The sequence below is a fragment of the Marmota monax genome, unplaced genomic scaffold (assembly GCF_021218885.2).
Source record: "Marmota monax isolate L192 unplaced genomic scaffold, Marmota_monax_Labrador192_F-V1.1 WCK01_AAM20220418_F8-fsc00001, whole genome shotgun sequence".
Lineage (NCBI taxonomy): Eukaryota > Metazoa > Chordata > Mammalia > Rodentia > Sciuridae > Marmota > Marmota monax.
In genome coordinates, this window is record NW_026693777.1 from 32487845 (window position 1) to 32500238 (window position 12394).

General features: G+C 39.2%; 1 protein-coding gene and 1 pseudogene across 2 annotated transcripts in view; one reads left to right on the plus strand and one right to left on the minus strand.

The window, feature by feature from the left end:
* Positions 1–6613: 6613 nt before the first annotated feature.
* Positions 6614–7285, minus strand: LOC124104204 (small ribosomal subunit protein eS25-like; annotated as a pseudogene).
* Positions 7286–8716: 1431 nt separating this feature from the next.
* Positions 8717–12394, plus strand: part of Ero1a (endoplasmic reticulum oxidoreductase 1 alpha) — a 44703-nt gene continuing 41025 nt past the window's right edge. For both annotated transcript variants that reach the window (XM_046461432.2, XM_058584652.1), the window contains exon 1: positions 8717–9227. In XM_046461432.2, the coding sequence (XP_046317388.1) occupies positions 9114–9227 (114 nt within the window). In that variant the 5' untranslated portion in view covers positions 8717–9113. The remainder of the gene's footprint in view (positions 9228–12394) is intronic.

Genomic DNA, 12394 nt, shown 5'->3' on the forward strand with positions numbered 1-12394 from the left:
CAAATGTGATGAAACCTTTAGTGTCTTCCCCTTCCCCAGTAGACTAAGCCCAAGAATTTACACAAGGATTGTGACTATGTATTGCTCATGACTATATTACTGGTATATAGCACAGTGTCTAAAAACACTATATATATATATGTATATATATATATATATATATATATATATATATATATATACATATATATATATAGATAGATAGATAGATGGATGGATATAGATATATACATATGTATATGTGCATATATAAGTAGATTAGGAGACTTACATGTAAGTGTATTCACATATACAGAATGAAAGAATATTTCAAGCACTATTATAAATAGGTTAAGCAGAAATACACACACACAAAAAAAGACAAGAAATGTCACTGGTACTCAAGGAGTTTTAAATATCAGAATAGAAGTGATGTAGGAAGGTAGGGCAATATCAGTTTATTTTGGAGTCATAAAGAGTAATATCATAACAAAAAGTGATGAGCTAGATTTAGGCATTCATAAATCATGTAAGGATAGTCTCCCAATCTACTCTCCTACAATCCAGCACGGATTGGTGTGCTGGTTTCAAAATATGTACACATTTTTTTGTTTGTTTGTTTGCTTCTACTTTAAGCCTAATTCCTCTTCCCAGACTAGTATCTTTTTTTTTTTTTTTTTAATACAAGGGATTGAAGGTGGGGGGCGCTTAACCACTAAGCTACATCCCCAGTCCTTTTTATTATTTTTTATTTTGAGACGAGGTCTTGCTAAGTTACTTGGGGCCACACTAAATTTCTGAGGAAGGCCTTGAACTTTCAATCCTCCTGTCTCAACCTCCAACTCACTGGGATTACAAGTATTCGCCACCACATGCAGGCTGTCTTAGTGACTTGTTATGATGAATAGAATAAAGCAGAAGTGACAGTGTGGCATCTATTGAGACAAGGTCATAAAAAGTATTATGCCTTCCTCTTCTCCCTCAGAGCACTCCCTCTGGGGAGCCAGCTCCATGCCAAGAGGATGTATCAGCAGACCTACAGAAAGGCCCACAGCCAGTAAGGACCCACAAGGCCTCCTGTCAACAGGTGTGTGAGTGAGTGAGCTGTCTTGGTAGTGGATCACTCAGCCCTAGTATGACTTCAGATGACTGTAGGCCTAGTTGTGATTGCAACAGCATGAGACTGAGTCATACAACCCAGGACAGCAGCTCCTAAATCACTGGCTCATAAAAAAAGTAAGACAACAAATTTTGTTTGTTATTTTAAGTCACTAACTTTGTTACACAGTGGTAGGTAATTAATACAACAGGAACTCATATTTTTTTTTAGAGAGAAATTAGGAAACATTACCATGAAGGCAGGTGGCAACTACTTTTGCTTACATATCAACCATAACTTTGAGACAGGATCTCAATATGTTGCCCAAGTTGGTCTTAAACATATGGACTTAAGTGATCTTCCACCTCAGCCTAGATGAAAGTCACTGGGATTACAGACATGAACCACCATGGCCAGCAGACTCTTGAATTTTTAGAAAATTTTCATTCCAAATACATACTCCAAATACCTACCAGAAGGTACTTAATTAGATAGGGCCAAGGCTAAGCAGAACGATAACTGAGGTAGGACTAGAAGTTGGAGTCTCTAGGCTTCTGGAAAATACTCTTTTAACCAAAATAATGATTATATTTTTAAATAATAACTTTAAAAATATACATATATTTTTAAAAAATACTACAAAGATTAGATTGAAAACAAGGAATCTATTACCTACCCTACTTTAACCCTGAGTCTCATTTCCCCATTTTAAAGACATGTTTCTTCTATATTTACCTTTATATTTCTAAATATGCATATATTTCTTCCTTTTCCCTTTGTTTTGCTATACTTGAGCCTGAATTCAGGGCCTTAGGCATACGAGGCCAGTGCTCTACCATTGAGCTACATCCTTAATCCTTGTTTTCTTTAGAGACCAAGTCTCACTAAGTTGCCAGACTGGTGTTGAATTTGTGATACTTCTGCCTTAACCTCCTGAGTAGTGTGGATTATAAGGGTGTATCACTGTGCCCAGCATGTTGGCTATTTCTTGATATACCGATTTTAGGATTTGTGTGTGTGTGTGTGTGTGTGTTACTAGGGATTGAACCCAGGGGTGTCTTACCATTGAGCTGCACCCCAAACCTTTTTTCAATTTTTATTTCGCGATAGGGTCTCACTAAATTGCCAAGATTGACCTCTAACTTGCTATCCTCCCACCTCAGCCTCCCAAATCACTGGGATTATATGTATGCTTGGCTAGAATTTATCTTTTCACTTTTCAATTAAGAAGGTAAAGATTTACCATGTTTATATCACTTCAGACTCCCACTTTTCCTATTTCTATCTAATTATAGTTTCATTACGGGGCTATGTATGTCAAGAAAAAGACTATAGTTATATTTGCCTTATTGTAAAACCTTTTTGAACTGTCTGGAATAAAAAGTTGTCTTTTTTTTAAACAAATGGGCTCAGTTTTGTTTTATTTAATCTTTGATTTTCCCCAACTTTTCTACACAACTGTAAACCTCTGACAAGCGCTGTTCAGAAAGTCAGTGACATCTTGGATTCCCCCCAATTCTACTTTTCAACTACAAACAATGCTTCTGGAGTCTCAATCTTCTTGTTCTAAATTCTTACAACTTCTCTAATTCCTCTCCTATGTGCTATCTTCTCTTTCCTGATATTCCAGTTTTCTTTTTTGTTTTATTCCTTCGGTTAGTTGGATCACATTCTTCTAGTAATTTTCTCAAAAAAGGATTCAAAGCTATACATTTGAGACCTGTGTATCTTAATATATCTTAAATCTACTCTGACACTTGAGTTTGCCTGGCTGTAGAATTCTCAGAATTTTGAAGGCCTTGATTCATTGTCCTGTAGCTTCTAGTGCTTCTAAACCTCCCTTCTGATTCTCAGTTCTTGGCAGCAGACCAGGTTTCTGGTTTTTCTGAAAGTTTTATCTCTGTTAGGGGCATTTTCTACCTACTGAAGTAAGCATTCATGGTCCCTATCAATCTAAAAAACCATCCTTGAATTTTGGCTAGTTTTTTTTTTTTTTTTTGATACCAAGGATTGAAACCAGGGGCGCTTTACTATTGAGCTACATCCTTATCCCTATTTATTTTTTATTTTGAGATAGGGTCTCACTAAATTGCTTGATCCTCCTGCTTCAGTCTCCCCTCCCAAATCATTACAGGTATGTACCACCACGCCCAGCTTTGGATATTCTCTTGAATTACTTCAAAGGCTATTTCCTCTTCTCTGTTTTCATGTTCTGTCTTAGTGATACTCTTAGAATTAGTCAGAGTCTGTTCCTCTGTTCCCTTTGGATTAATCCTCTAATTTGTCATCTTTTCTCATCTCTTTGTCTATTTATTCCACTATCTAGAATGTTTCTGTTGAAACATTTTGTTTTGTTATTTTTAGTTTACAAGAGCTCTTTCTTGTTCTCAGGTTGTTGCTTTTTGTAGAATTCATTTCTTATGTCTTTGAGGATATTGATTATCACTTTGTTTTTCTTTCTTCACTTTTCTTTTTCCTCAGTTCCTGTTTCCTATATGTTTTGGCCTGCTTCATGTTGGGGGCTTTCCTCATGAGCCTTGGCTTTCTGATCATTGAGTGAGGCACTATAAAGGCAGTGAAATTCTTAATGAATGTGGGGGGCATCTAGCTATCTTGTTGTTTGTTTGTTTTTAAATTTTTTTAGTTGTCAATGGACCTTTATTTTATTTATTTATATGTGTTGCTGAGAATCATACCCTACATATGCTAGGCAAACACTCTACCATTGACCCTAGTCCCTATCTTGGTTTTTTTTGTTTTGTTTTGTTTTTGATGCCACTGTTTATTCCTGGAAGAATTTTACAGTCCTCTTTCAGAATGGGGATTGGGCAGAATGGGGTGAGTGGAAAGCAAGTGTGCACACAGGCCGCAGTCCAGGAGCTGAGCACTACCACTGATCTGGAGGTGAGGGAGATATTTTAACATAGAGTAGCTGGTGGGGAAGTGTTCAGATAATCCATTCTTTTCTTCAGTTCAGAATTCTCACCTTTCTTTGGAATTGTTCTGAATTTAGAGTCTCTCGAGTTTGTAGCCATTCTGGACTAGATAATACTGAACTTAAAATTATTTTCTAAATGAATTTAAAAACTTTAATTTTTTTCTCATGAATCAGTTGATAGTTGACCTCTGCGTTGTCTTTAGTTTTCCTGCATCACCTTTTATGTATTTTTGTCTTGTAACTTTGAATTCTATTGTGTTCCCACTCACAATTACTCTGTCCAATATTATTCCTTGGCTTCTAAGCTTATGGTATTTGTTTGAATATGTTTGTTTAAACAACACATTGCCCTGTGACATATCAGGTTGTTATTATATTTTCAGGTTTGTTAATTAACTAATTTATTTGTACACTCATTAATGCATTCACAAGTTGTCTTCTGAAATATATATATGGTCCTAAGTGCTGAGGAACCTGAAAATATCAAGACAAGTCCTCTACCCACTTGTTGAATGAGGGAAAGCCTATACATAAACATATATTTTATTCCATATGGTAAGTACACTTACACAACCTTATGGACCAAAGAAGAGGAATTAATCCAACCTCAGAGGAGGGGTTAGAGAAGACTTCATGGAGGTAACAGGGCCTGAGCAGAATCTTAAAGTAGTTAAAGTCACCCAAAGTAAGGCCCAGAGCTTGGGGCAGGGTAGTAAACATTTCAGGAATGGAAGCTCATTTCAGGTAGAAAGATTTTAAGACTGGAAACAACATTCATGGATGGGGGAATATTAGCAGTTTGATAACTTTAAGTTGGAGAGCTACTAGAAATGAAGCTAGAGTGGATGGGAAAGATCATGGGGGATCCTGAGCGACATTCTGAGAGTCTTGGGCTTAATTTTTCAGACAACTGGGAGCATTGAAGGTTTTTTTAAAAAGGTATAATGTGGTCAGATTTACATTTTTGAGACATCAACCTAGTGAGGAAAATGTTTTTTGAGGCGTACAAACCTGGAAGCTGGGTGATTATTTAAGGGAATGAGGAAATAAATCAGGTGAGGGACAATGAAGTCCTTGGTTGTAAAGATGGAGAGGAAGGAGTCAATGAGGATATATGTAGAGGACAGGAAGACAGAACTTGCTGTATCAACATATCGTGGGGAGTGAGAGAGCAGCAGAAATTGAAGATAGCTTCCTGCTTTATAGATAACTAGATAAATATGGTATAACCAAGTGTTTCTGAGAAACCAGATGGATGTGTCGAACTAGACAGTTGAATCTTGAAGCTCAGGGGAGAGATCTGAACTAGAGATACAGATTTGGGAGTGATGAGTATAGAGGAGGTATTTAGAATCAGGAGACTGGGTGATTTTCTCCTGTGGTGGGCTTAGACGAACACTGAACAAAAGATGGAATCCTGGGGAATATTCACATCTTAGAAGTGGGCTGGGGAAAAGCTCACAGAGGACATGGTTAAATAATATCAGAAAAGTATAGAGAGAAATTGGAGTGGTGGTGAATGTGGAATTCAAGGAGAGAAGAATTGGCTTTATCAAAATGCGGCAGAGGTTTCATGAAAAATGATCACTGGATTTGGCAATAAGAATGTCACATAAAAAGGAAGATGTTTCCGGAGAATGGAGCCAGAAACCAGACTGCACAGTGGGTTAAGGCATGAAATGGAAATTAAGGAGTGACATCAGTAACTATATATAGCTCCTCTTTCAGGAACTTGAGGTAAAGGCAAAAACAGAGCTTAGGTGGCCTGCCTTCCCATCTCAGAGGATCCTAAGCACCTTAAGAGAAGCATCCAGCAATGTAACATGCACATTTATAATTAATAAAGATTAGTTAGATAAGTAGCTCTAATCAAATAGTATCAAACCTTTAAATTTTACTTAGCCTTTTTTTTTTCCTGCTTCACATTATTTTCTTTCTTATCTTTTGAATGTTGGAAAAAGTGTAAGTACTCAGAGGTTACCCATAGAAATCTCTATGTCTCATTTTGAGAAATTGGGCTCAAGCCATTTACTGCTTTCGTCATTAAAAAATAAATAAATAATAATAGGTGTCATTTGCACAGTAATCAGAATTCCATCAAGAAATACTGTGTCCATTAAGTTATGTTATTATAATCACTAGCATTAGAATAACGAGGTTGTGACCATGTTCATCTCTAAAATATTTAATGTTGTTTAGTAAAGTCATAATAGATGGGAGGCTAGGCTTTCAGAAATCAAAGGTTGAACTATGTACCCTGTGAGTGTTCTTGAAATAGTTATTGAATGACTAACCATTTATTTCATGGGCCAACACAGATGAGCCTAATGCTCAGGTAAGCCTATTTGAAGAAGTACACTCACACAAAAGACTGACTTAAAGGACTCTCAGGGAAATGTTAGTGATATGAAACTAGTTGACATGTCTAAAAATCCCTTACAAATCTGAAAGAAAAAATTATAACTATCAAGACAATAAAGTAAAAACATATGTCTTACATGGATATTATTTCTGTTAAGTTTGTTAGAAATCTGTTCTGAGCAAGATTTTGAATTTTATGGAATAGAACTTCTTTTTTTTTTGTTGTTGTTGTTTTAATAAAGTTTTATTTTTCCAAATGTACAGTTGATTGGACCTGTTCATGCATCTTCACCAAAAGCTAGGGCATCTCTACCCTTGGTATTTCTGGTATAAATTACTTGAGCTCTGTGCTTTGAAACCAGTTTGATAAGCCCTTTACTGAGGAGCTCCTGAAATGCTTCCCTGGCCAGGAAACCTCGAATCTTCTGTCTCTCAGAGACCACAGCTGGGTCTTATAAGCTTATAGTTGGGAACTTCCTTACAGAGTTTGACATAAGAAGCTTTGTCAAGACTAGATTATTGAGCTTGTCCTGAACTTTGCCTTTGGACTATTTCTTCTTTTTTGGCTTTGCTCCCAGATTTGTTCACTGGGGGTCCTTGTCTTTCTTGATGACTTTCTGGCATCTTTCTTCTTGTCATCTTTGGGTGGCATTGCAAAGATTGGAGAGCAGCAGCTGCTACTGGAGCATTGTCAAGATCTGGAATGGAACTTCTATCATGGGGATATTGAAAATTTTAAGCTCTCCCAGGTTGCAGACTATTGCATCAGGGTGAAATCTTGAGCTGATTCATGCTTCCTTCTGAAGCTTTATTCTCATTTTGTTAAAAAATGTTTTAGTTGTCAATGGATCTTTTTTTAATACATAATTTTTAGTTGTTGGTAGACCTTTATTTTATTTATGCATTTATATGTAGTGCTGAGAATTGAACCCAGTGCCTCACACATGCTAGGCAAGCATCTACACTGAGCTACCATTCTCACTTTTGATGGTCTAATATTCAATTAATACTATTGTCATAAGAAAGTCATTCATTCCAAAACATGTGCAAAAAGTTCCTTGTTGGTATCTCTGGGACGCTCAGGTATGTTTGAGACATAATCCTTGCTGAAAGAGTAATGTCATAAGATTACACAGTAATGCTGAAACAAACATGAGAGTGCAGATTTACTGATTTAAATTCATGTGGGTATATATGACATGTGGTATAGATCCAAAAGATCATAAGGTAATTTTGAGTTTCTTTAGGAACCTCCATACTGTTTTCCAAGTTGGTTGTGCATCGTTAGTGCCCCAGAGTCTCCTACTTAGGCAAGTGCTGCACCACTGAATGACATTCCAGCCCTTTTAATTTGACTTGGAGACAAAGTCTCCCTAAATTGCCCAGTCTGATCTTGAACTTGTGATACTCTTGCCTCCCAACTACCTGGGATTTCAGGTTCCCAAGTAGCTAGGATTACTGGCCTGTTCCACTGCACCAGGCTATTGTCTTTCTGATAATAGCTATTTTAACAGGTGTGTTTTAAATTTGCATTTCCTGATGATTAGTGATGTGAGCACCTTTTCATATACCTGTTAGCTATTTGTATGTATTCTTTGGAAAGATGTCAGTTCAGCTCCTCTTTTAATTTTTTAAAATCCTCCCTGCCTCTCGGTACAGGATGGGAGGTGGGGGCATAAAAACCAGAGCCTGACCATATGGCGTGCACTCTACCACTGAGCCATAGCCATGTCCAAAATATTCCAACTTTTAATATACAAGATGTTGAAAAGCATCAGTTCTTTTTAAAAACAACAGCCATAACAACAAAAATTCAGACTAGTTCCTTGGCTGAGTGTTAAAAGATCAGAACTAGGAATCAGAGGACTTGGCTCTATCATATAATCTCACCTCTCTAGGCTTGTTTTACCTATAAAATCAGAAGGTGGTCCTAACAACAGCTTACCATTCCAGTTCACACTAGCCACATTTGGCTATGAAATGTGCCTAGTTCGTATAGGATACACACTGGGTTTACAAACAAAACTGAAATGTTTTATGAATAAAATTAATGATTGCATTTTGAAATATTTAGCACATATTGGAATTAAATAAAACTACATTTAAAATAGTTTCATTTGTTTCTTCTTGCTCTTTTGATGTAGCCACCAGAAAATCCAAATTACATATGCAACCCTGGTCTAAAAGATCTCTAATATGCCTTTCAGCTTTAAGAGTCTGTCAGGGGCACTAAGGACACGTAATTCTCGCACGGTCGATTTCCTTGCACTGAGATAAGTAAGGATTGGCCAGCAGTGAGCGGGTTGGGGCGGGGTCCTGCAGGAAAACACAGGCCCCTCCGGCTTCGGCTCTCTCAGGGGGTGGGCTGGAACCCGACACAGGCGCGGGGTCTGGGGACTTAGGACTGGGCCGAGTCTCTACGCCCGGGGTGTCGGGGGCTCGGGGGCCCTGGAGTGAGCGCGGCCGGGAAGCGGGTTCGTGCGTCAGCCTCACGCGGCGGGAAGGAAGCCGGCCCCAGGCCCCGGGCGGCCAGCGCGGGCGCCACTGCACGTCCGCAGGCTCTGCCGGGAGGTGGCGGCCCCTGAGAGGCGGGAGAACCGAGGGCGGGCCTGGGAGGCGGCCCGGAGGTGGGGCGCCGCCGGGGGCCGGCCCGCTTGGGCTTCATCTGAGGGCGCGCGGCCTGCGCCCGAGTGCTGGGGACTCAGAGACGCGGGGCGACGAACGGCCGGAGCGGCTATGGGCCGCGGCTGGGGCTTCCTGATCGGCCTTCTGGGTGCTGTGTGGCTGCTGCGCTCGGGCCATGGTGGGCAGCAGCCCCCGGAGACGGCGGCGCAGAGGTGCTTCTGCCAGGTGAGGGGTGTGCGCGTCGGTGCTTCGGGTCTTAGCACCCCTTGCCCAGGCTGCGCGCTTGGTGTGGAGACACCGGCAATTGAGGGGATGGGGTGCGTCACTGTACCTCCTGTTGCCCGGAACAAGCGCCCTGTGCTTCGTCACCGAGGTCTGAGTCCTCGGCAGCTGGTCTGGGTGGGCGAGGACCGGTCCTCCACCGCAGCCTGGACCTCAGCGCGCCCTGAGGCGCTTGGGACCGAGAGAGGGATGTGAGTGCCTGCTCTATGTTTTTACCAAGTTGGTTTATACATCACCTTTGGCCTTCGCTTCCTGGGGGAAAGGGGTGTGCTGACAGTGAGCACCCATTCTCAGTGTTCGCTATTTTCACAGAATCTGGGTCTTGGTAACTTCTAACTTTACCTGGAACTTGTGTAGCCCGTACCTGTGCTGGATGTCTTTGCCAACTTTTCTGGCCAGATCGGGCTTTTGTAGCCTGGGGAATGCTCTCATTCTCGTTGTCAGGCGGGAGAATGGCTTTGTGTGACTGTTTCTGTGTCCAAGCCCAGCTGCCTGGTATCTTTGGGGGCTCTGGCTGCCCTGTGGCTTCTTGCCCTGTGCTTTCTTTTTCCTGAATGTAATGATCTCTTATCGTGACACTTTCAAAGCTGATATGAATGGAAAGATGGCCAAGGAGTTTGATTACAAGCTTATTACGATTATTTCTCTGTAAGAGATGTTGAGTTCCCTGAGCAAAAAATCTCAAACTTAACAGTTTTCCTGCATCTCAGTGTACTATATTTCAAAGTCATTTTTTCTTAAAGTCACCTTTTGGGGGACTTCTATCAAATAAAGGTTACGTTTTATACAAAATTGGGGCATCCAAATTATTAAGTAGATTTTATTATTTATGATCAGAAATAACATCTATGTGTGTAGGGGTATGTTGCATTATCATGGAGGAAAGAAGCACTTTATGGGAGCAAGAGGTACTGTCCCTTTCACTATTTTAAATTCTTGGACCTTGTTTTGCTGAGTGATTTGGGAGTAGAGATGAGCAATATCTGGGAGCCTGTAATGGAACTTGAAAGAAAATTGCTGCAATACAACCAGAACATTGGAAAGCCCCTTCACCTTCTGTGATTGCAAACAGCACACAATCAAGTACTTGAAAGGAAAAAGGGCTCATTTCCATCAGATTACAAATATTACATACACAAAGTTTAAATATTTAAAAAATAAATAAGGTAGAAATAAGTCTTTAACATATTCAGTGCTTAAACATGTCCAGTGTAACATTTTCAATGATATTCTGGAGGTTTGGATAATGGAAAGAAGTTCTGTTTAACTCTTTGACTTTCACTTTCTCTCCAGTAACCTTTTAGAGGTCTGCTTAAAATTGGGGAAGTTTTAATTTTTCTACATTTTTTTTTTCTGATTAGTGATTAACATCCTCTGATGTACTCCCCAACACAAAAACATGTTTTTTTTTTCCTTTTAAACAAGATTGGTTGTTTTTCAGAGTCAACTTTAACAAATAGTGAACTATCTGGATGTGGAGGCCCATACCTGTAATCCCAGCTACTTGGGAGGCTGAGACAGGAGGATTGCAAGTTCAAGGTCACCCTGGCAACTTAGAGAGACTGTCTCAAAACAAAAACAAAACCCAAAAAGGAATGGTAAATAGGGTAGCACAGCAAAAAGCAATTTTAAGAGAAATTTAAAATGGTGTACTTAAAAACACAGATCATCAATTCTCATTTAAAAAATAAAAGTGTACATTAGTTCTATTATGACCAATAATAGACGGGATGAGAGTGAGGGGAGAAGTGGTGAGAACAAAAGACAAGAAGAGATGAGTGCTACAAATCATTTATTCAACAAACTGTGTACATTGATTTAAGAGTTTGGTAAACAGAAACAACTAAGGTATGATCCTTACCCTGGAAAGCTTACAGTGTGGTGAGTGATGTTCATTGGGAGTTGATAGGAGGTACAGATCCTAGGCACTTAAAAAAAACAAGTTAGTAAATATTGCTAGAAAATGTATTAAAAACTAAAATTTCACCTAATGTTTGGAAATACAACTTAAAATATTCTCTGGTTTGATTTACAGTATCCAATGAGCTGCAAAGTCTTGTGAATTCTGTATTGTTAATAGTCTTATGTGTTTGTCCCTTCCTGTTATCTGTCCTTGCCACTTCTGCTTTGGGTTTCCACATCACCATCTTACAGTAGCACAGGGTGCCTGGCTTAGAGTTGGGGTTCAGTTTATAATATATCAGCTGTGATTTGAGCCAGAGCAGCATATAGTTGTTCTACCTTAGGAAGTCATTGAAATAAAAATGTATAGATCTCTACAAATGATCAGTTTAATCTTAATAAGCATTTGTTGAGGCCTATTGTCAAAAAGTTTTGAGTGATCAAAAAATGAATTTAGGAGCTGGGGTTGTGGCTCAGTGGTAGAGCACTTGCCTCACATGTCTGGGGCACTGGGTTCGATCCTCAGCACCACATAAATAAATAAAATAAAGGTATAAAAAATTAAAAGCCAGGCATGGTTGCACATACCTGTAATTCCAGTGGCTCATGATGCTGAGGCAGGAGAATTCCAAGTTCAAAGCCAGCCTCAGCAATTTAGCAAGGCTCTAAACAATTTAGGGAGACTGTCTCAAAATAAAGTGTAAAAAGGGCTGAGGATGTGACTCAGTGGTTAAATGCCCCTGGGTTCAATCCCTGGCACCCCCACCACCTCAAAAAAAAATTAAAATAGAAGTTTAACATTCCAGAATACTGAACCTGGTATATAATTGGTGCTTAGCATATATTAAGGAAATTATAGTACAAGATGTAAGCACTATGCCAGTAGATATATATATATATATATATATATATATATATTTTTTAATATTTATTTTTTAGTTTTAGATGGACACAATATCTTTTATTTTACTTTTATGTGGTGCTGAGAATCGAACCCAGTGCCTCACGCATGCTAGGCGAGCGTGCTGCCACTTGAGCCACATTCTCAGCCCCAGTAGAAATATTTAAAAAATATTTTTTCTGCTTAGCAAAGCATTTGCATGTTTTTCTGGAATCATTCTTTCAGAGCAGATTAATGGCTCCAAATGAATCTCTCTGAACTTGGTCAGTTATTATAAATGCCTGTTAGTTGACATAAAATCCTACTA